The sequence below is a fragment of the Symphalangus syndactylus genome, chromosome 7 (assembly GCF_028878055.3).
Source record: "Symphalangus syndactylus isolate Jambi chromosome 7, NHGRI_mSymSyn1-v2.1_pri, whole genome shotgun sequence".
Lineage (NCBI taxonomy): Eukaryota > Metazoa > Chordata > Mammalia > Primates > Hylobatidae > Symphalangus > Symphalangus syndactylus.
The window spans coordinates 62,814,715-62,839,678 of record NC_072429.2 but is presented as its reverse complement, the minus strand read 5'-3'; the positions used below and the strand labels follow the sequence as shown (position 1 = coordinate 62,839,678).

General features: G+C 36.9%; 1 protein-coding gene across 1 annotated transcript in view; it reads left to right on the top strand.

The window, feature by feature from the left end:
• The window catches only part of LOC129485740 (lipoxygenase homology domain-containing protein 1-like), a gene marked incomplete at its 3' end in the record, with an annotated part of 129,272 nt that overhangs the window by 79,588 nt on the left and 24,720 nt on the right, over positions 1 to 24,964 (top strand). Inside the window, 3 exon segments of the mRNA XM_063642408.1 lie at positions 5,925 to 6,102; positions 12,150 to 12,281; positions 21,282 to 21,481. Of these exon segments, the coding sequence (XP_063498478.1) occupies positions 5,925 to 6,102; positions 12,150 to 12,281; positions 21,282 to 21,481 (510 nt within the window).

Sequence of the window (24,964 nt, the reverse complement as noted above, 5' to 3'; positions counted from 1 at the left end):
AAGATAATAACAGTCCCTCTTGTAACAAACCCCTTCCTTGTTTAGGCACCAGACAGACTTGGTAAAACTAACAAATTAGCCACAAGATTAAAAATTATGGCTCAGGAGTCATGCAGCCAGACTCCAGACCTTTCCAATTGCTCCTATGGATAACATCACTATTGTAAAATCTAAGATTGGAGTTTGGGGTATTTTTTAGACCCTGCATTCTGATGGACCAGTTGGTGCCACCCAGACTAGTAAACTGGCTCAACTAGTTATGTGTCACCCACCCGGGAACTGAAGACAGCAAGAAGACATCTTCATCTCCCTATGATTTCATGCTTGACCCAACCAATCAGCATTCCCCACTCTCTAGCCTGGTGCCTGCCAAACTGTCTTTAAAAACCCTGGCCTCCAAATTTTGGGGGAGGTTAATCTGAGTAATAATAAAACTCCAGTCTCCCATTTAGCCTGCTCTGCATGCATTAAACTCGTTCTGTGCTGCAATTCCTCCATCTTCATAAACTAGCCGTATCTGGGCAGCTGGCAAGATGAACTTGTCAGTGGTTACTTTGTTGTAGATTACAGTCTGTGTATTTAATCTTTACAGCATGTAAGAGATTTGAAGAATATACAGTGGGCCTTAAGAACAGCAACAAAGATTTCCCCTATCAGGGGCAAATAGGCTTTAAGAAAGGAATAAATTGCTGAGTGATTCATCTTGGAAAAGAGGAGGCATAATAATACTCCAGTGTGTAGAATGTATACTACTAGGATGCGGGCACCACAGTGGGGAGAGTTTTGTTTGCTTTGTTTATTGAAATATCCCAAACTGTACAGCAAGAACTGACGTTTGATAAGTGCGTAACAAATATTAAGTATGAGAAGTTAAAATATCACTTGGGTGATGGTAACTAGGAGTTGTTCTACTGCAATGGAGCCAAATAGAGGGAAATGGGCATTAGATGTTATGGTAGCTTGCAGTGGTGTGAGCATGCATCAGATATTCTAACCTGGCTTTGTCTAGTTGCTGTTTGCTGCAGATGTGTAGGAAGGCGCACCTTTTGCATTCAGAACTCACGTTTTATTTCCCATCTACATCTCTTTAATCAGTTTATATTTGGGTTAGGGATGAAGCAGAGATTTTTAAATCAAAGCAGGAAAGAGGAAATAAAATAAACTAAAGGTTTATTGTTTTGAAATGTAGTTATATTCAATTTTTATTATTTTCACTAATTATACTTAGTGGAGGTTAAAAATACCATTCCTTCAGGCACCATCAGAGGGGACAAATATGCATACAACATTGATCTGGAGAACAATAGTTAATTGGTAATCCCTTTCAAGTTGTGGTTCAAGCGTTTCTGAGAAGGCTTAGGAGAGGCAGGTTGATTTGAGCAGAGTGGGTGAATAGGAGAAGTTTCCTAGAATGGTGAATTTTAGAGGGAGAGAGTAATTCCACTTTTCTTTATCAAAGAGGAGAGGACATTACATGAACAAATTATGAGATTAGAAATTAGTAAAAAGAAATTTAGAGTTAACAGATACTGAGTTTCTACTGAAAGGCAGAAACTGCTTCTCACTAGTGCTACCATAGATATACTAAGACATGCTCCCTGCTCTCAGGAAACTTGTGATTTAAAAGGGGAAAGCAAGAACGTAAATAGACAAATACGCCATAGTGTGCAAAGTTCAATACCAGAAGTAAGTACCAAGTTCAGTGTTGGTTTGGAAAAAGATATGTCTGAGAAAGAATTTTCTGTTGTGTGAGTCATGAGCAATTCCTTGAGATCTTTAATGTAAAATGGCATTGATTTTTAATATGTTATCTGTTCTAAGTTTGGGGAGATAGTGGTTTGGGAATAATATTCAAGTTCATAAATCTAGCCTCACTGTGGAAGATGTGCTAGTTTATTGCAAACCAGAAGTTTGGAAGAGTAACTAGAGATTACTATAATGAAACACAGTTTGGCTGAAAAGCCCATAATTTATCTAAAGTGCACTAGTAATTCTAGTATGTTCCAATGTGCTTAGTTCAACTGATGGATTTTTTTTTTTCTGTCAGAATATGCTTGTATATCTTGCTTTCTATTTAGTTGAAAGATTAGTCCTTTACAGGTCAATAATAACGCTTTTTAAAAATTATTTATTCTTTTTTTCTCCTTTCCCTCATCCTTGTTTGATATCTTGGCACAAAGACTTAAAAAAAAATCATGGAAAAAGGCCATGGGACATAGACCGTTCTTCAGGTCCACACTGGTCTTTACTGAAGTGTGGCTGATTTGGTTTGTCCCTGAATGTGGATATACCAATTGTGTTTCATTTCAAATATGACTGATATTATAATCAGAGCATTTTGAGCGACATAGGGCTTGAGAGTCTTGCATAACCTCTGGTCTTAACGGTCCTAACTCAATGGGCAGCTTGTAGCAAATCCAGCCCTCTCCCAGATCGCCAGTCCTCTCAATAATTGAGTCTGCCATTAAGGCATGGGATAACTTGTAGATCCCCTGATGTCTCCATGTGAGCTGTGGAGAAGCTAGGAAGCTATATCAGTGCTACTTTCTCAGATTCCTTCCTTGAACATTTCTAATCCATCTTCTGGATGTCCCCATGTTGCTCTAGTACTATGCTAAACACCGGGATACTCTAAGGGGAGTGTGTAAGTTTCCTGGGATAGCCCCTCAGCTGTTGAGATTCTCTCCCAAAATATATGGATGATTCTAATGCCGCTTATTTCTTTGCTACACCAAGAATCAGCTCCAAGTGGCATTGTCTGTCTTCTAGCCATTTGTCCCAGGCCCCTCTTCTCAGAACCAGATGCACCTCTCTTCTTGTGGGGTGGCAGTTTTCTCTATGTAATATATGGTATCTACCTTTTCAGTGGCTTCATCATTTAAACTCTCAGGTGTCCCATCCTCCAGGTTCTAGGAATATTAAGTTCAATTTTGGAATTTCTTTTGTCAACCATTTTCTCTCTCAATAAAGCTTGCTTTTACAAATAAAAAGCACCTTTTAAAATCTTAATTTACTACAGATTTGTTAAAACCCTTCCATTTGGAAGCTCAAAGCTGAGCAAAGATTTTTTTTGCTCTAGGCTGGATTCTACTTACGCCAACACAATGAGTATTGTTGATTTAGTAGGTAAGAGAGCCTTGGAAGAATTAGCAATGAGAACACATTAGTTAAAGAATTAACAAATATTATCCTTACTTGAGTTAGATCTAGGAATGAGGTGATGGGGCCTAAAATCTGGGAAGTAATGACAAAACTGGAGAGTTTGAGTCAAATTTGATAGATGATGTGGATTACTGAATATTAATGGCTGATTGAATATTGGTGGTGAAATAAAAAGACTAACTCTCAGTAAACTGTGAATAGATGGGAACTTTCTCAACTTTATTAAGAATACCTACAAAAAAACTTGCAGCTAATATTATACTTAATAGTGAGAAACTGTATGCTTTTTCTTTAAGATCAAGAACAAAGCAAGGACATCTCTCACCACTCCAATATTATATAGGAAGTCTTAGCTAATCAATAAGACAGAAAAAGGAAACAAAATGTATACAGATTGAGAAGGAAGAAATAAAACTCTCTTGGCTCACGGATCATATTAGTCTTTATGTAGGTAATCCCAAAGAATCAACAAAAAAATTTCAGAATCAGTAAGTGTTTATAGTGAGGTTGCAATGTATGAGGCTAATATACAAATTTTAATTGCATTCCTATATACCAGCAATGAACAATTGGAATTTAAAATTAAAAACATAATTCCAGTTATATTAGTACAAAAATGTATAAATCTAACAAAATATATTTTGGATCTCTATCTATGTGGAAAACTAGAAAATGCTGATGAAAAAAATCAAAGACAATTTAAATAAATGGACAGATATTCCTTGTTTATATATTGGAAGATTCAAGGTTGTTGTCAGTTCTTACCAATTTTACCATAGATTCAATGCAATTACAGTCAAAATTCCAGCAAGCTATTTTGTGGCTATCTATAAGCTGGTCCTGAGTTTATATGAAAAGGCAACAGACCCAGAATAGCCAACATAATACTGAAGAAGAACAAAGTTAGAAGACTGAAACTACCTACATTTAGGATTTACTATAAAGCTACAGAAATCAAGACAGTGTGTTATTGATGAAAGAAAAGGCACAGAGATCAATGGAGCAGAATAGAGAGCCTAGAAGTAGACCCACACAAATACAGTGAAGTGATCTTTGACAAAGGAACAAAGGGAACTCAATGGAGAAAGGGTAGACTTTTCAACAAATGGTGCTGGAACAATTGGACGTCCATATGCCTACAAATGAATCTAGACCCAGAGCTTAAACATGTCCATGAATGTTTATAGCAGCTTTTTTCATAATCACCCCAAACTGGAAACAACCAAGATGTCCTTCAGTAGGTGAATGTATAAATTTTGGTACATTGGTACAATGGAATATTATACATCAGTAAAAAGAAATGAGCTATGAAAAGACATTGAGGAAACTTAAATGCATATTGCTAAGTGTAAGAAGCCAGTATGATAAGGTTACATATTATACCATTCCAATTATAGGACATTCTGGAAAACGCAAAGCTATAGACATAGTAAAATGATCAGTGGTTGCTAGGGGTTTGAGGGAAGTATGGAAAGGATAAATAGATGAAGCATAGGGGATCTTTAGGGCAGTACAGTTATTCTGTATGCTATTGTAATAACAGATACAAGACAGTATAGATTTGTTAAAACCCACAGAATTGTATAGCACAAAGAGTAAACCTTAATGTATGCAAATACATCATTTAGGAGGTTTGGGAATCTCAGGAAAGAACACAGATGGTCTGTGATAAGGCCCAAACTTCCTATGCTGCAACAAACTGAACCTGCTTTTCTGTACTTACCTTCTATATTGTTCAGCATCATTAAGGTGCTTGTTCATCCATACACCATGCTGCCTATGGCCCCTCTGCCTTAGTTTATGGTGCCCCTCTACCTGAAATTTCCTATCCCTACCCCCAGCTCACCTTCCCCTACTTATCATCTGTATATGTGGTTGTCTTCTCTACTCAACCATGAACAATGCAAGGCCAGAATCTTATTGAATTTAGAACAAGAACAGAAGATAGAAATTGCTTACTTTATATTTATAAAAAGCGAGAAAGAAAGTGAGAGAGACTGCCTTGGTTCTTACTGACAAGAAGCTCACATTTGAGGGAAGACCAGAATATAATTTGCATCACAAATAAAATACTAGTTGCTATTGGAAATTTTAATCCATCCTTACAAAAGTCATTAGTTAGGACTGAAATCCTATAAGGAAACTTTTAAAACAGTGAAAGGCAAAATATTTTCTAATATTAGATTATAAATGGCTTAAAGAATGGAGAAGTGTCATAATAATCTGAGGGTGTGTAGATTACTGCTAGGCATTCGATTCTTGAATATTTTCCTCTACAGTCTTTGCATCACTTGTGTGCATGCTGTTTATGAAAATTCAATCTGGAAAATGCAGAATAGCACAGAAAATTGGTTTACATTTAAATGTAAATTGACTTACGGTAAGAATAGCACTTTTCCCACCATTTTAGAGTATTTTCTAAAAGAAAAGTTCCACATTTTAATGTTCTACGTTCACCCATAGAGGTGAGCAACTCTAAAATGAAATACAGCATATACAACACTCTCCTTAGTTGAAGCTCTTATGCTATTCAGAGCTTTTTGTCCAAAGGCATGTGTCCTTGCCTCAACCCATCATGTGGTCTCTGTTTCTGGATCTTGTGAAATAGGATGAAGCACACAGGGCAATTTATGTAAAAAGGCTCTAGATTTATCATAGTGATTTGAAACGAGACAAAATTATGTTCTTGTAAAATGACTGGTTTTACATTCTGTCTCTTAGGACTTGCTCACATTTATTGAATCATTTTGTATTGATTGTAGGGTACAGGAGATGTTGACTGTCGTTTTAAAATTAAGAAGAACTTGAAGAATGCATCCATAAGCCTGGAATCTATGAAGAGCCCAGGATTGTTTGTTGGACTTCAGTCAGATGGGCAGGCAAAACCAATGATTTATACCAAGGATGAGAATGTTTGCTTCTATCCACAAGTCATCCAATGTATGTTTACTCTGAAATACTTTGATTTTTGGTTTGCTTTATGATGGTTTGTATACAGTGTCTGAAAATTTCATCACATTTTTACTAAGCAAATCTCTGCTGTTAGGCTTCTTTGTTTGTTGTCATTCCAGAAGCAATGGAAGGCAAACATAATGAAGATCAGTTGCCTCAAGTTTTCAGATAATTAATATTAGGTATAGAGTTTTGCAACATTGAACTTCTTTGTAATTTTGAAAGTTGTGTGTGTGCATTTGTGTGTCTGTGTACATATGCATGTTTGAATCTTTGTTTTTTAAGGATAGCTTCATATACCCTGAGAGGGATGAGGCTGTTAGAAATATTCTCAGATTCATTGCTATTAATTTTTGATGGTTGCAGTATAAAAAGAGATGGAATAAAGATTAACACAATTGGGATTTGGATTAAAAATAGGATTTGGAAAAAATTTCAAGATAGGACAGAAATGTGAATATTTTGAAACTGGTTTCTCTCGTATCTAAGTTCATGTTCTCTAGCAAATTGAAATGAAGATATGAGGACATTATTTAAACATGTATTTGTGTTCAAACCTTAAAATGTGTTTGAACACAAAGGCTAATAAAGTAACTCTATTGTATTTTTCAATTACTTGAAGTTTAGTTTGCTATCTAATTTTTACTTGATGTGGTTCCCTGAACTTTTGCTTACTCAATATCTGTGTCATTTTCTTGGTCTGACTTTTGTTTAGCTTCCTTTGGCTTGTGACAGTCCATGTTTACTGTATGTGTACATATAATATCCCACAGAAGATAGCTTAGAATAGGAATAAAATGAGCCTGGTGTAACATGATGGTATATTTGGCCCCATTCTTCACTCTGTCTGCATCAACTTCTTTTCAGCCTTTATTTGCTTTTTTAAAAATTTTGCAAACTGTTGAGCTAGTCTACCTGAGTTTACTGCCATCCATACCACCACTCCCTCCACACTTCATTTTCCTACAGGCTGTCACAGAGTGGCATTCCGCCTTGACACAATGAGTATGCCATCTGCCTCTGGAGCTCTGAAGGGAAACAGGTGACTTCAAAGCCAGCAGAAGAATACAGGAGTAGAAAAAGAGCAGTGGGAAATAGCTAGCAGAGGTCAGCTGCCATGCTGGAAGAGCACAGGGAGAAAACAGAAATGACCAGGAAGCAGGTAGAGATGAAAAGATGAAAAAGAAGAGATTGAAATAATAGAAAAAGAAATGAGAAGAAGAAAAGTAATTTGTAGCAAGACATAAGACAGAAATAATAAAAGGCCACATTTGTCAACCTTAGGGTATTAATACTAAGAGAACCAATAGAAACAAAGCCATTCTTCTTTACAGCCCCTACAATTTAGTTCTGTTACTATAGCATGGGTGGTTTATGTTTTCTTCTCTATTTACTAGAGGCAGCCTCCTGCTTTAACAAGGGCAAGAATGGAGGAGACATTGCTTTAGAAATTTTATTTAAGATTCATGAATCCTAGGAATTCTGAGGAAGGGTTTGAAAGCATCAACATTTCTTCAAAATACAAAATAATACTTTCCAATTTCACAAGAAGAGCATTCCACTGGGATTTCTGAGTGTTAAAAACTCTATCGTAGGGGATTTTGTGAAGAGTGACAGAATGTTTATGTAAAAGTTTGTAGGGCCGGGCACGGTGGCTCACGCTTATAATCCCAGCACTTTGGGAGGCCAAGACGGGTGGATCACTTGAGGCCAGGAGTTTGAGACCAGCCTGGCCAACATGGTGAAACCCTGTCTCTACTAAAAATACAAAAATTAGCTGGTCGTGGTGATGCACGCCTGTAATCCCAGCTACTGAGAGGAGAATCACTTGAACCCGGGAGGCGGAGGGTGCAGTAAGCTGAGAACGCTCCACTGCACTCTAGCTGCAAAAAAAAAAAAAAAAAAAAATTATAGTAATTCTCCAAGTCATTTTATTATTTTAGAATTTTTTTTTCTTTTTTTTTTGTGACGGAGTCTCACTCTGTCGCCCAGGCTGGAGTGCAGGAGTGCAGTGGCGCTGTCTCGGCTCACTGCAAGCTCCACCTCCCGGGTTCACGCGATTCTCCTGCCTCAGCCTCCGGAGTAGCTGGGATTATAGGCGCCCGCCACCGCGCCCAGCTAATTTTTTGTATTTTTCGTAGAGACGGGGTTTCACCGTGTTAGCCAGGATGGTCTCGATCTCCTGACCTCGTGATCCATCCGCCTCGGCCTCCCAATAGGATGTTTTCTAACTAGACTATCTACATATGACAGATTGAACCTACACTATGCCAAAAAAGTTCACTCCCCAAAACATTTGGGAGTTTTGAATTGTTTATATTTCTAATACAGAGATAGAGCAGCCCCCCAAAAAGTTAAGCTGAAACTTTTTTTTTCAGCTGAAACTTTTCCTCATAGTTGTCTAGAAAGCAGAGTTAAAGTTGTGAGGCACCCCGAGTGATGAGGCGACTTGGATAGGGTAAGAGATTGTGGTAGGAAGAGAATCGTACAGTTACGTCTCAAGAGACTCCACCTACTGCCCCCAGGCATGTAACCTGAATGAGTGGCCCTGGCTTCCTTGGAAGCCGCTGCACCTCAAGTAAATGTCTACACACTGCCTGGTCTGACATGGCACACCATCACGTGGAGGGCACAGCTCTGCTCAGCCTACAACGAGGGCCGTCTCATTGACAGTTTCCACCTACCAAACAGCAAGAGGCTCAGAAGTATAGCAGGGTAGAGGGACAAGGGTGGGATTTCAGCACACAGGCTCTGAGAGCCAGACTGCCAGTGTCCAGGTCCTGGGTGGCGGGAGCTTTTGCCAGTGGTATGCTCTCACAGCTCTTGGACCACCTGCCTCTCTTCTGTCAAATGAGGACCAAGAGTGCCTTCACTCAGTTGTGGTGTGAGAATTATGTGAATTAACATATGTAAGATGCTTAGAATAGTGTCTGGTACTCAGCAAGTGCTGTGCAAGTATTGGCTGTTATGATTATTAAAGAGAGGAAGAGCACTTCATGGCATATGTTTTTATCACTTAAATTTGAGTCGATAGATTCCTGAAAGACAAGAGATTCTGTCTCATCACCTCTTTTAATCACTTTGCATATTTCATTTCTCTGTGATTGATTTTTTTCATCTACAGTTTGGTAAGGATTTGGTTTAATTTACTGTGTATTGGGAATTTATAATACAAGTCATTTATCCCACTACCATTTAGCTGTTCTTGCTATTTTCATGAATTTATATTTGCAGTGTATACAGGAGAAAGTGTGAAAAGATCTGACCCCTTGGGCTTATGTGATTAGTTATTATACTGAGCCCATGGAGAAGATTCTCCATTGACTATCCGGATGTGTGGATGATTTGAAAGTTTTCTTCATTCTATTCCTCCAGATAATAAGCCTGCATTTATAATTCCATACAGTAAGACCACACTGCTAGGTATTGTTTTAAAAAACTGTAGATCAATATAACATGCAACTTTTTGCTAACTTCAGTGTACTATTACTTTTATAGCATACTTAGGAAAGAGTGAACCTATCTAGGTTTTTAGAAGTATTTTAACAGAGACTTGACTTTTGCATAGAAATTTGCCTCCTCTTGCTCTAATTCCAGCCCAGTTTTATGGTATGAGCCATCCTCTGTATATAGATCATGAGACTCTGGCTATTAGTTACCCCTCAAAAGTGCAGGACTGAAGATATGGTTCAGACGTTACATTTTTATTACAATAAGAATTTCTTTCAGGTTCAAGTTTTATGGAAGTTTGCATTAAAATATGTTTGGAAATTTTATTTTTGCTTCATTCTAGTCTGCAAAGATCATTCAAGCATAAAAATCTAAATGAAATACTGTCATATATCCAATTCATAAAATTCTGACTATGTATATTACAGTCTTAGAAAAATATGACAAAATATGTTTCAGATGATAAAATAGACTATATGGGTTTAAAATATATATCCACTAATGTGACACTATAATAATTGCTGTTATGTAAGTTTTCACTTGCTTTACGTCTAAAATAGAAGGTATTCATAAAACAAAAGACTTTTCCTAGTTGATTTTGTAGATTTACTGCCTTTATAGTCTGGTAGATCTTGATATAGCTTAAATTTTGGATATAATGAGGTACTACCTGAAGTGAGTCATTAATCATCCAAATCCAGCTGTATATGTAACATATACCTTTTGATAACATCTCTACCTAGACAGCTCTGATTCTTTCACCTTCACCACAGGTTTTGTTTTACATTGCCAGTGATACAGTTTTCACTATTTTTTTTTAAATTGTAAAAATCAGACAAAGGGCTACTAAGGGTTGTTACAATTCAGAGTATTGTATTATTGGAGGGTCACTTTGGTACTTGGCTTTTGAACATCTTTCTGTAACCCACCTGGCCTAAAGACAAAATGGGAAGCCTTCTCTACAGAGGGATAGAAACTTGCTGGATGACATTTCCAGAAAATGTTTTCCACTTTCTGAATTCCATACTACTGTGTTGTATAAAGAGATATTGGTGTACTTTTTGAGAAGCAGAGGTAGAATTAGTGAGAAGCCAGTGTGGGGAGGATAGAGAGGTAAAATGCTCATTCTCGTTTCACAGTTCTGCATAGACTGGCCCTGTTGTGCAACCCTTTTTGGGCTTGTTTCTAACGGACTGGCACATTAATTGTTTTCTCCTCTGTGCTCCCTGTGCACGTTGTGCTTGTGTCAGTTAAAGCACTCATCAGTATCTATCAGAGGTCATGTTTATGTGTTATCTCTCTGGGCTGTAACCCCATCAATGTCAGAAGCCATTTCTTATATATTGATTTGTTCCTCGTGCTATACAGTGACTGGAAGACAGTTTATCTTTTTGTAGATCCTGGATTTCTACATTACATTGGTAAATGAACTCTTAGTTATATAAAAGAATCTTAAATTTTTTTCCTCTACAATTATTTATTTATTCTCCATGAACATATTTCTAGTTATTTCTGTCTTCTTTCTAATGTTTTAAAATTCCTTTATTATCGATTTTTAGTGTCTCAGCATTGCATTGTGTATAAACCATATGGAAAAACTATGTTTTAAGAGGATTAGTATTTAAAAGCTTATTATTGTCTGAAATGATATCTTGTAACACCTGAAGGATATAAATAACAATGTAATCATTGGCAGTTCTTCAGCCACCAGTATTGTATAGTCTGCACCATCACTCTGTGTGATAAGTGTCGCTAATTTGGCTAATTTGTACTAAGCATACCTTTGAGGTTGTTATGCTTTCTTACTGTATGGGTCATCTTACATCGTTGACTGCAATTGTGATATTAAGAAGTAGTTGTTATTACTCTTTATCTTATAGAATCAGAAATTCACATAATTTTTTGTTGCTGATGAGAACTCTAAAGCCATTCATAATGTGAATTACCACCATTTAAATACTGAATATGTTTATGCTTGATCCTAGAAAATGAACACAAACAACTTGAATTTGATATCCTAAATATAAATAGCACTTAGGAGCATATACTATAAAGTCGAAGTCATTATTTAACTTAGAGATACCTATTTCTAAACAAGACTCCAAAACAACTTGCTTCTAAGTAAAAGGTAGAAAAGTAGCTAATGTTTTCCATTACTTATAGATATGTGTGTATTTTGTTGATTCACGTATTTCAGTAAGGTCACATGAAATCCTGTTTGAATGACGTTTTAGTTTCCGCTTTTGAGGAAGGCAAAGAACAAGATTGTTAAAGAAGTTCCCATTTAGAATCTGTAAGAAAAACATTTTGAATAAGTTGTTTGATTCATATTGTGATGTTAACTATCATTCGGATTTGCAAAGCAATGGGTAGGTTTTATAGGGATGCCATCCATGCACAGCCTGCTGGTAAGAATAAGAAGTCATTTTCTGTTAACTACGTAATTCTGAGTAAAGAGATTTGACTAGGCATTGAAATGGAAACAATAGCAAAACCTAAACTTGCATAGCTGAACATATGGTGAGTATTCTGAGAAGAAACAAGTGATTTTGAAAGGATGGCATCTTTTAAAATCTGAATTTCAGTTGGCAGAGAAAACCCAATGGGAATGTCTGCAACACCCAGCCAAGAAGAAGAAAAGATCCATGAATCAAAAAAACAGAAAAAAATACCCCCAGAATCTGAGGCTAGGAGTCCCTTACCTTCTTCAAGTGCAAGTAAGCCACAGCTTTTGCTTTCATACTTTTGGTTTGTTTGCCTGCATTATTTCTTCCTGTGGCCATCGCAGGAAGACTATTAAATTATTTTTGTAGCATATATTATGTTATACCACATGGACTGCTTGTAAGCTGTTATCTTGCTTTTTTATGCCTTAAGTTTTATATTATAAAGAATACATATATTTTTAAATGCGTTTCTTTGTCTTAAATTTAATGTTCGGCCGGGCGCGGTGGCTCACGCTTGTAATCCCAGGACTTTGGGAGGCCGAGGCGGGCGGATCACGAGGTCAGGAGATCGAGACCACGGTGAAATCCCGTCTCTACTAAAAAACACACACAAAAAAATTAGCCGGGCGTGGTGGCAGGCGCCTGTAGTCCCAGCTACTCGGAGAGGCTGAGGCAGGAGAATGGCGTGAACCCGGGAGGCGGAGCTTGCAGTGAGCCGAGATTGCGCCACTGCACTCCAGCCTGGGTGACAGAGAAAGACTCCATCTCAAAAAAAAAAAAAAAAAAAAAATTTAATGTTCACCCAGAACAATGAGTTGAAAAGAAGATAGTATTAAATTATAACATCAATTGGACTATCACCTACAAAATATTTTATGAATATATTTTATGAAAAACAGTAAATTCTCACTGAAGTCTAAGTAACGAAGAAAAAATCTCTATTTCTCTGGTATAGAAACTGAAGCTTGAAAAAAAGTGCTCTCGGTCCCAGAGGCTTAAATTCCTAGTTTCTATATTAGTCCATTTGATAATTTTTGTTGCTCTTAAATTTATTAACTTTTATCTGACGGGAAAGTATAATATATGATATCTGACAAATTCTGCGTATCAGAATCTAGTCATCTTTGGGTAAAATGAAATAGGGGACCATCTCTGGGGGACCATTTTTTTAAAACCCGTCTTGGGAGACAGATAAATTATAACATTACCTTTAAAAAAGTGATTTTTAAAAATTAGTTATTGGGTATGCTAGCTTTTCTTTTAGATAGTAATATAATAGATGTCTCTTATTGACCATCCTAAGCTATTAGCACATGAACATAGGGAAGAGAAATTAGCCTTTTGATTTTTGTTGCAAAGGACTAGTCTCAGTTTTTTATTTCCATGTCATGTCTTGAATCCATGGAGCAGTGTGAAGAATCACACTGAATGAGAAATATGTGCTTAGTTAAAATTTCTCACAGCAGAATTCAGTCTTGTGTCAGGAAGTAATGGTATCTAAATCAGGGATGGCCACCTCAAGTAAAATTTGAATTGGTTGAAAATAGCATGCTAGCCGAAATCCCTGGGGGATAGATACTTTTTTAATGAGTGGCAAAATGCTTGCGAGAAAACCTTCTATATGTCTTATGAAAATTTGTTCTGGCAAAAATATTTTTTAAATGTTATCATTGTGAAATTTTTAAGGATTTTTTTTTATTGAGGCAGGCCAAGTAATTTGTAAAAATGACGAAATTAGGCTTCATGATAAACATAGACCTCTTCAAATAATTATTTCATTTATTTCAACATTAAATATGAATTGTGTGCTCATTAAATGTCAGACGTTATAGGTAAAACAGACTTGGTCTCTACCCTCTTGAATTTGATAGGTGAGCTGCTCAGATAAACATTAAACAATCACACAAAAATGGAAGGCCAAAACCTGATAATTGAGATGAAGGAAATATCCAGGTCATACGGACACAAAATAAAATTTAAGTCATTGATTAATTGTAAAAAGACATATAAGTTCTTCATTGTGGTTAATGGCAATACAGCAGAAATGTAGAGTGGGCCAAAGACTGAGAAAATGGAGACTGAGCTCAGTTTCTTCATGAACTTTTTAAAACATTGACCTGTCACAGATTTTGGCCTTGGATATGAAATCTGGGAAGTCCGGATGATGAAGCTCCTCTAAGGCAAATGCCACCTATAAAGTGCCCATGATACGGTTAAATTTTGCCTTCTCTGATTGCAGTGGGAGTGGTTTTATAAACCCATGATTTTAAGTGAGGAAAAAATGTCTTCATGTATGAATGTTTCCCTAGAAGGCTGTCTCTCATCTGTTACTGAGTAATTAGATCATGATTCCCTTTAGTTGTCTTTTTTCTACCTCTATCAAAGGACTGCAATAGTTAAAAGTTGCTTCTTGCAAGAAATACCTTCCTCTTGGTTTTGCAGCTTAGCTGTCAAGATAGATTTGGGTTACATTAGCCATTCATATTAAAATATGTTAGTTGAAACACACTTTAGAAAACTTATTTTCTACTTTTAAAGATATCTAAAACCAAATATCAGTTCCTTAAGAATGAGACTATGTTTGTCCATCCACTTTTGGGATAGGGCAAGATGTGTAGTTTTGCGAATGAGAAATTATAGACAAAATAACACTGTTCTGTCTTCATTCAAAATGCTTATTTATTAAGAAGAAAGACGGAACTTTTCTCATCTACATCAAAGGGGCAAGAGGATTTGGAACTTAAAATAGCACATATATGATAAATAGTTATTTTTTAGTAGTTAAGTAGAGATATAGTGTCACTAAATTTGCAAGGCTTTCGTTTAGGTCTAAACTGCATTATGATGTTAATTTTGTTAGGGTGGGGGGTTGAGGAAGGAATCTTATTTTTTTAGAATAATCTTTTTATCGTGGAAAATTTTAAACACATACAAAGGTAGAGAGAATGGACAAATGAACCCCCATGTACCCATCACTCAGCTTCAACAATGATCAACATAGACATAGTCCTGTTTTAGTTATGGTCCTTCCTGCTATGCCCTACAATGTCCTCATTTAATTATGTTAAAGCAAATCTAAGATACCATATTATTCATAAATACTTCAGAAATTCCATATTTAAAAAATTATTTAAGTGAGAATATACATTACTTCTGCATAATTTTAAGTTTGGAAACAGTGCATTTAAACACATTCAAACCAAATATAAAAAGAGAAGACTTATGATTTGATGCTCTGAACTGAAATTGCCCTTAGATATCTTTCCGGCAACTACCTATTTCTATGAATGAGAAAATCAAGACCCAGGAAGATGAATGTTATGCAGGTCTCAGCTCCAGTCGCTTGTCTCTGTGCATGGGCACTTGAACAGTGCAGTGCAGCCATCCTGCCAGTCCATCATTTGTTTGTGGTGGCATGTCCCACAGTGTTGCCAGGCAAATCCTAATCTGTGCCAAAGTCTCAGCCATGGCGTTTTCTTTCCTAAATGTGTTTAGGTGCCAATACTTTAAAAACAAATAAACTTGGGCAGAAAAAATCTATTATTAAGTTGAAGTCTTCCTTAAAAACAGCAGTCAGTAAATTCTGAAAAATCTTGGGTAGTCATCTTTGACTAAAAATAATTTCATTCAGAAAAAATGTAGAACACAGAAAGCATACAGGAAACTCTTAAAATTGTATCAACTTACTACTCCCCCAAAGAGCACTTTAAAATCTATTTATACTTGTGTATATATATATGTATGCACACATGTAGATTATATTAAATATATAATTTTGTAACCTTCTCAGTTAATAAAAGGTACTAATCATTAAAGGATTTTTCATAATAAATATTTTAAATAAAATTTAATAACTACAAATAATCCATTGTGTTGATGTAGCATATTTACCTATTTTCTTATTATAATTTGTAATGGATGCTCATCTATATATTATTTCATTAGAATAATTCCCATAAATGGAATTACAAGATAATGGATTATATTAATGGTTATTCTTCTTGTAATTTTTGTGTCCTTTTTAATAAAAAAAATAGTACTTGGCATCCAGAGTGAAGTATAGTTTTATTTTTTTTAATGCTTGTGCTGTTGTAAATTATATTGTAAAGGTAGTATAAGTTTTTGTTCATCATAGATTGAGGATTTGAAGGGACCTTTGACACATCATAAGCAACACAGAGGTTCATAGGAAGAGTGAAGAAATAAGCCATTCCATTTCAGATAATCCTAATCACCTGAAAGTACCTCCCTATGTTGAGCAGAAAAACTACCCATAAATTATTTTGGCCTATAAAAAAGTCAATATCTTCTTCTATAAAATGACCATTGTTGTTTTTTCTTAGTATATTCTCATTTCCTCTTAGTATATTCTTCTTATATGTATATAAATATACCAAAGTAGATTCTTAGTATTTCTTTTTAGTGTATTCTCATCTGTGTCAAATATATTGCTTTAATAATTTCTTCTTATATATGGTTTTAAACTCTTCACTTTTATGAATATTTCTCTTAAAAGTGTGAATCTCCAAGTAGGAACCTGTCTTCTCATATAATCTGAACAGTTTAGAATAATGGTATTCCTTTTATGGGACCTTATACATCAGTTAATACAGTCTCAGCTTGGAATACATGTTTTGGGCATTTTTATTGCATTTCTGGTTTATATTAAGATCATCAGGATATTTTATTCATAATATCCTTTGAGTGTAAAACATATAACTGATTTTTCAACAAAGACACAGACCTTTACCTTGATACTGGTTAGTTTTTATCTTCTTGGTATTAATCCAATGGGCAAGTATGTTAGGATGCCTTTGATTATTTGATCCTGTTTTCTGTGTTACTTATCTCTACCAGCTTTGTGCATCCTGTGCTTTGTATCCCTTAATTGAGAAACTGAAAATTTATGAATAAAACAAGAATATGTTAATTTTGTAGAAATAGATTTCATCCATTGCAAGATAACTATAGGGGAATGCTTTCACTGCCTTATTTTTTTCAGATTATATGTTTTGAAATTAGGGTTTAAATGTCTGATATTACACTATCAGATATTAGGACACATTTGTTTTTAGTTGTTTTCAATGACATGTTAGAATAAATCAGCTTTCTCAAATACTATCTTGGAATAGCATATAGAGGCTATACAAGCTGTCCTTTTATGGCCACACTCTGATGGTAATCCATGCTTTATGCTGACCTCAACTTTAATCAACCCATGAACTATTAGAATCAGCTAATTTATTATTTATTTCTACGAGTAATTTATTTTTTCCACTAGAGCTTCAGTGGACTAGCAGCAGCACAAAGTAGATTAACATTTTTTGTTTTTTTTTTGGTCTGAGTCAACCTGATTGAAGTTTAATTAAATTGTTCAGTCACCTTCACAGGGGATGTTTTTGAGTCATCTGAATACATCTTAGGTACCACAGATTTTATTCAGGGTGAGCATGAAGGAGTCTACTGACTAATCCAGGGTCCCCGTTAATATTCTCCTAGCTCAGAGTATTTTAAACTTCTGGTCAACAAAAGCAACTGCTTTTATGGTTCTCAGTTCTCAGCAGAAATTTACAGTCTGAGACTAATGGACATTGGTTCATTTCCAAAAGATCATGTCATTACATGGTGTTCATATTTAATTGATAACAGTACAAACTTTAATACATCATTCTGTAGTATAGATTATATCATATTTAGCCATCAATTTTTATAATATGAAGTGTACCCTGACAATGTGTTATTTTTGTGCAAATGATGCAACAACATGTTAATGCAGGAATAGGGGCCTTGGAGACCATCAACTCATTTGCAGATTAAATCAGACAAAAAAGTTGAACACATACACACATAGATTTGTGTTCATTCATGCACGGACATGGAAAAAAATTCAGACTAAGTAACTGTGGTCTCTTGATTTCATTTCAGAGTTTGTTTCTTTGTATGTTTGTTCACTGTCCAGTGTCTATTGTTTGTTCACTGGCCTTCCTACCTCAGTCTGTCCCTGCTACAGTTCACCCTGTTTCAGACCGATCTTTCTAGTACTTAGCTCAGACCACCACCATACTTTAAAATTGTGACTGGCTGTCTGTTGCTTGCAAAAGGATGTGCCAACTCCCTTCCAGCTTGGCCAGTGCCTTCCATGATCCTCACGTTTCTGTCTCTCCCCTTCACACATAATATCTTATGTTCAACTGAACATTGGCACCTGCAGTTCTTCCAGCATGCCTGCTGCTTCAAGCCATGTACATGCTGGGAATGCTGCCCCTCTGTTCCTGTCTTTGTGCGAAATTCTGAGCCATCTTCCTACATCCAGCACTAGGGTTTCCTCTGTGAAGCCTTTTCTGCCCACTCCTCAATTACTACTCACCTCCTGCCCTCCGCTACACCTGAACTTTTCAGTAGTTTTTTTTTGTTTTGTTTTTCCATGAAGGTATTTGAATGTTTGAAATCCAGATATTTATATGTCTGTTTTCACCACTGGATAGCATGTATCTCCAGGGTGAGACTCTCATTATTTATCTTTCAAACTTTTTATCAGTTCTGTTATTATGAGGGCAATGAGCCTAATACAATGCCCAGAAAATAGTAGGAACTAAAGTTTTCTTGAATTGAGTAAAAGTGATTCTTTTAGACGAATAAGATATCCATAAGATAGTAAGTAAGTGAATGATTGACATCCTAAAATGTTCGCCATTGACCTAGGATCACCAGTTTCTCTCTGGAACTCATGGATGTGCTGTGGGGTCTTTGTCAGTAGAGATCTGGTAATGCAGTTGCCTGGGCCTGAGGAAATTCCAAGTGTGTTTGGCCAGAAATGTCAGGCACAGTGGCCAAATGTTCACATGTAACATTCAGTTTTGAAAATTAGATCACGTCATAAAATTTTGTTGGACCAATTTTTGTGATCATTTCCAGTCAGCTACTTCTGATGTAAATGGCATGGGATTCACACTTGCTCTGTCTGGGTTTGAAGTTTAGTTCCGTGTTACTTCCTGTGTAACTCTGAGCAAGTCACTTCACTTCTGAGTCCCAGTTTGTCCATCTGCTTAATAGGGGACAGCACCTCATAGGAGTAGTATGAGGGTTGAGTGAGAGTGACATGATGATGAATGTTAAGTGCTTAGGATAGTGTGCAGTGCAGAAGAAAACCTCAGATGCTAGCAGCACTGCTGCATCCTGGTGAATTATGTTTAGGTGAACACAGAATGCCTATCAAGCTTGTTTAAGTGCAGATGCTTTGCAGTTAAACATCCCATAGTTTACTTATTATGTGACTTGGCCATATTATTTAACGTCCCTGCTTCTTTTCCTCTTCTTAAAATGGGCATCATAATTTGACTCACCTTATGAGTTTGGAATGAGGATTGAATGAGAAATGCATACGAAACATGCAACACAGAACCCTGCATATAATAGGAGCTTAAAAACAATTAAATTGTTCAGTCACTCCCACAGACAGAGATTACCCATAGCTGTTATACTGACAGAGATTACTCAGCACATTCTAGAGAAAAAAACTTTTAAAAATGAATGTCAGTTCTTTCATAGCATTTGTTTTTATTTATATATTTTTGCATGGTTTTTATCTTAAAATTAGTTCATTATAGCTTAGCAGGAATAATTTCTTATTTTCTGGACTTGTCATCATTGTTGGTAAGATCCTAAGTGCTGCCGAGGGCTGCCTATAGTTTCAAGCTACAGAATTAAAGGCAGGAGATCAGCTCTGGCTACCTTTTAACCATTTGACATGAAGAACTTTTACCTCATCATCTTGGGTATATAAGATTTCAAAGTGGAAATATCAGTTAAGAATTCAAGTGCAGTTGTTGGGGTACTTTCAGACAACCAGTGCAGAGTAGCATGGGAGATGCCCTCAGCATTGCTTGGTCCAGTATCTCCTCAGATGAGACCACAGGCGCAAGGGAGTGTGAAGAAGACAGCCATTCTAGCTTGGGACATCATGGCATTCTTTTTTTTATTTTATTTTATTTTTAATTATTATTATTATACTTTAAGTTTTAGAGTACATGTGCACAATGTGTAGGTTTGTTACATATGTATCCATGTGCCATGTGGGTGTGCTGCACCCATTAACTCATCATTTAGCATTAAGTATATCTCCTAATGCTATCCCTCCCCCCTCCCCCCACCCCACAACAGTCCCCGGGGTGTGATGTTCCTCTTCCTGTGTCCATGTGTTCTCATTGTTCAATTCCCACCTATGAGTGAGAACATGCGGTGTTTGGTTTTTTGTCCTTGCGACAGTTTACTGAGAATGATGGTTTCCAGTTTCATCCATGTCCCTACAAAGGACATAAACTCATCATTTTTTATGGCTGCATAGTATTCCATGGCGTATATGTGCCACATTTTCTTAATCCAGTCTATCGTAGTTGTACATTTGGGTTGGTTCCAAGTCTTTGCTATTGTGAATAGTGCCACAATAAACATACTTGTGCATGTGTCTTTATAGCAGCATGATTTATAGTCCTTTGGGTATATACCCAGTAATGGGATGGCTGGGTCAAATGGTATTTCTAGTTCTAGATCCCTGAGGAATTGCCGCACTGACTTCCACAATGGTTGAACTAGTTTACAGTCATGGCATTCTTTATAAACGGGAGTGACTATGTTTGGGCACTGCCGGTTGCTGGAGGATGCATTGTGAAACACAAATGCTTTGCATCCCTGCTCTCATGGACAACTGCTCTGAGCACCTCAGGAACCATTTGTATGTGTGAAAATTCTCTCTTTAGTTCCAAATCCTTTCCGTTGCCCATGCCAGTAAGGTATTTTTTATTTTTTTTCAGAAATATTTCAGAAAATTTTTCTTTGCCCTCAATTTGCCACTTACCTATCTTATGTGAAAACATGTTTTAATTCCCCTTTTTTGTTACTTTATATGGTGGTAGCTGTATATAAAATATGTAGGTCAAGCAGGCAGCTTTATGAAAAATCTGTGGACATAGGACAGAAACTCCAGTTTGCCCTCCTGTGCTATAGCATTGAGGATAAGTGAAAGATTGCCAGGTAGGTCAGATGTTTATTGTTTGAATCCAGTTTACTTTGGTGGTTGAGTTTCAGTTGACCAGAACCTTGCTGTGAGGAGACAAGCACAAATCAGCTCCCTGGAGTCCTCACAGTGCAGTGCCTTCTGCTTGCCTCACCCTACCCTGCCCAGTTTTCATGTCCTTTGGCTCCAATGTGACAAAGGATTCTGTCAGTCTGATGTTGTATCTGATCTGCCACTAATGCTTTTTTCCCCCATAGAAGAAATCAGACATTTCCAAAGTAGTGAGACTCTTCTGTCAGAAGATGAATGGAAGGTGTTAGTGCTGACGGGAAATACAGGAACTCAAGCCAATGTCACTCTCTGGGTGTATGGAGATAAAGGAGTCACTGGGCCAATAAGTCTTCGCAAGGACAGCTCAGAGCAGCTCTTCCTTCCAGGACACGAGGATGAGTTTCAGGTAAACAACACTGGCAGTAATATTTTCCTGTGAACATTTCAAAGACATTTCTGTAATGTAGAAGTGTGTGTGTGTGTCTCCTATATAAAATGAACCTCTGGTCTTTTAGAATGCCTGTAAGTTAATAATGCTTATTGTAACAATCAAAGGAAATATTTTTGCTCACATACCTTATTCAAGTAAGGAAAGTTGTAGAAAAATTTGCTTTCTTTAAAGATAGTTTATTTTAGGCCATGGGTTTGAAACTGGCCCTATAAACTATCAACTTCAACTCAATTTATAACCAGCTTATAAGCTGTATAGAGATTCTTCTGGTAATGAAAACTCTTCTTTTATATACTTGCATATACTTATGGATGTTGCTCAGCTGGGCTATACAGGTGTGAAATTATTTTATTTTTATAAAATTATTTTTCATCTTTTTAATTAAAAAAGTCTTGAGAATGAAATCATTTCCTTGGCACTTTCACAGGCCATGTTTTGAAGCTCTGCCCATGCCCATTTCTAATTTCTCTCTCCTTTACTTCTTAGAGTCAGAGAACACTGGGCTGCTTAAGTTTGCACGTGGCTGGTTGCCTCTCCTTGTTCCTCAGAGCTTTGGCCAAGTTTCAATTAAGACAATTACATTCCACTTCACTAATCCACCCTTCCACCCCCACTGCCTGTGAAAGCTGTGTGGCTCTTTGGTGTCCTGTTAAACAGCAGTCATTTTCTCTGGAGGGTATTCCTTTTGCATCCTAAGGCTGGCTAGAGAATGAGGATGATTGAGGACAACTCGTGTCGCCAGGAACCCAAGGCTATTTGGGGCTACAGTACCTGGCAATCACTGATACTCAAATGGTTTCTAGATTTTCAGATCTGAGCCTGTCATTCTACTTTTGTAATCATTAAAGTTAATTTTCACAGAAGAAAAGCAGTTGTCTGCAGTTGTGGAGGAGCTCTTTGGCTCCTTGCACAGGCAGCCATATTTGAAATACATATTTCAAAAGATTATTTGAAGATAATTGTTTAGAATTCAGAATGTATATGTGTGGTTAGATCCCTAAGTCACCCCACAAAAGTCTAATTTTCTCATATGTACCTTGTGGTATATGTATTTATGTGCTGATAAATCCTATCAATGTTTTTCTGAAAAATTTACTTAGGGTCAAATCTTGGAATGGATGGTATAGATTCTCAGTCTTGATTGCACATTGGAATTACCCAGGGAGCTTTAAAAACTACTGATGCCTGATTCCACCTCCAGAAATTCTAGTTTAATTTGTCTGAGGTACAATCTGGGTATTGAGGTTTTTAGATGTTCCCCAAGTAATTCTAAAGTGCAACCAAGGTTGAGAATCCTGGATATAGCACTAGACTGCAAATCAGGTGAGCTAGATTGGAGTCCTTGCTTCTCACATGTTAGTTATGTGACCTTGAATTGCCACCTAATTTCTCCAGGCCAGCACTATCTTTATGTATAGAATACAGGCAATAATATCTTTTCTTTCTAAATTTTAAGGTAGTGTTATGACAAAAAGAGAAAATGTGTATAAATTAAAAAAGGAATCCTATTGACATGTAGTAAAACTCATAAACTGGTTAAGAACAGAAGCCTTGAAGTCAGAGACCAGGTTCGAATCACTCTCTCACTAGTTCTGTGACCTTAAATAGACTGATTATCCTTACTAATCCTCAGTTTCCTACTTAGTACAAGGTGGGTAATAATACTCACTTAAAAGCCTTGCTGTGAAGTTTAAAGAATGCCTGGGAAAGTGTGTGCCGTGCGCTGCACTTGGTAGATGAGAAGTGCTCTACAGATGACAGATTACAGGCACCAAGGACTCCCTCTGGTGGTAAACGGCTCAGGATATGTTTTCTACTAGCCTCTGTTATTTACTGTGAAGTGTGAATAGCTCTAGATTATTACCTCAGTGGTGGAGATTGGGTCTACACATGGAAGCCCCCAGGAGCGTAGAGTCTTGCGGACTCCAGGCCAGCAGGATGGGCATTGTCTGGGAGCTCGTTAAACACACAGAATTTGGGTTCCCATCCCAGACCTACTGCACCAGAATCTGCATTTTAACCAGATCCCCAGGTAATTTGTGTGTGCACTAGTTTGAGAAGCACTGGCCTAGGGGTTAATGAGCACTGGGACTGGAGCCTTATGATAGTTTGAGAATCCTAAATTAGAATGAGTTCACACATTTCTACACTCTCTCCTCTGTGGGTGTTGATTCCCTTGTTCCTATTCTTTGGCATTATTTGCCACTTCTAAGTTTGTCTTTCATTCTCTTTTCCTTCTTTCCAGTCCTGAAGTGAGCATATAGCCATTTTTGAGGACAATGTGGGATATTTTATTAAACTTGGGTTCACATTTTACTTTTGGAACTTTCTGTGTATCCAGCTGTGTATCCTTAGACAAATGACTTAACCTCTTTGAGTTTCTTCATCCTTTAAAGTAGATGCTTAAAAGAGCCTTATCCTTCACAGGGTGACTGTGTAGATTGGAAGGGACACGCATGTCAAATCTTTCCCCTCTGGCTGGCACAGAGCTGAGTGGCAGTTAGTTCTGCCCTTCTGCAGTAACAGACAGATAGGTATCAAGTCACATATGCTTGGTAACCAGACTGTTCAGATATCCCTTTATTGTTTTCACTTAAATTGTGGAGAAAGGAAGTTTACACGTAAGTGCTAATAGATTCTTGGGACAATGAAAGGATATTTAAAGTGTGGTTTACCTTTTAGAGACAAACTAGCCTCAAACTGGAGGATAACTTCCTGCTTCCTCTGGGAGGAAGAGCTAGCCTCTGAGTTCTGCCACTGAAACTAGCTCTGGGAATAAGAAGTGGGGGGAAATTGGCTGTTGGGGATTAACATCCCTATTTTCCTTCTTCCCAGTTGACACCAGCATAATTTCTCTTTACCTGGTATTGAAACAGGCCCAGGTCTGTTCTAGCTGCTGCAGTCTGTAGGGAAAGTGGTGGGCACTGAAAAAAAAAGAATTCTAAGCATGGGAACTGGGTATGAAAGAGGAGTTCTGATAGTTTCTCGGTGATTTGACTGTCCCAGCTCTTTCAGGGTCTAGTCCATAGGTAGGCAATGTCTAGTCAGACATAATATGCAAGTGCCTGCCTCTTTATATGTCTAGTCTGCAGAGGTAGATTGGTACCTGTAGTAGAAATAATGACAATGGCTATTATTGAAGCCATTAAATAATGAGGAGGCATATTACATTTTTAAAAAATCCTCACAGTTTAGTGTCCTGGACATATTTTATTATACTAAAAATATCTGCTTATAAGTCTGTCTCCCTTGCTAGGCTGTATATTTCTCCAAGTTAGAGATTGTGCCGTCATTTTCATCTTCGTATACCTGTGGACTTGTGCATTGTTTATTGTTTTAATATACATTTATTTAGTTGAACTGAAAATTTTGTGCAAAAAGCATTATGTGACCATTCAACAGATGAAGAAATTGAAGGTAAGAGAAGTAAAAAAAACC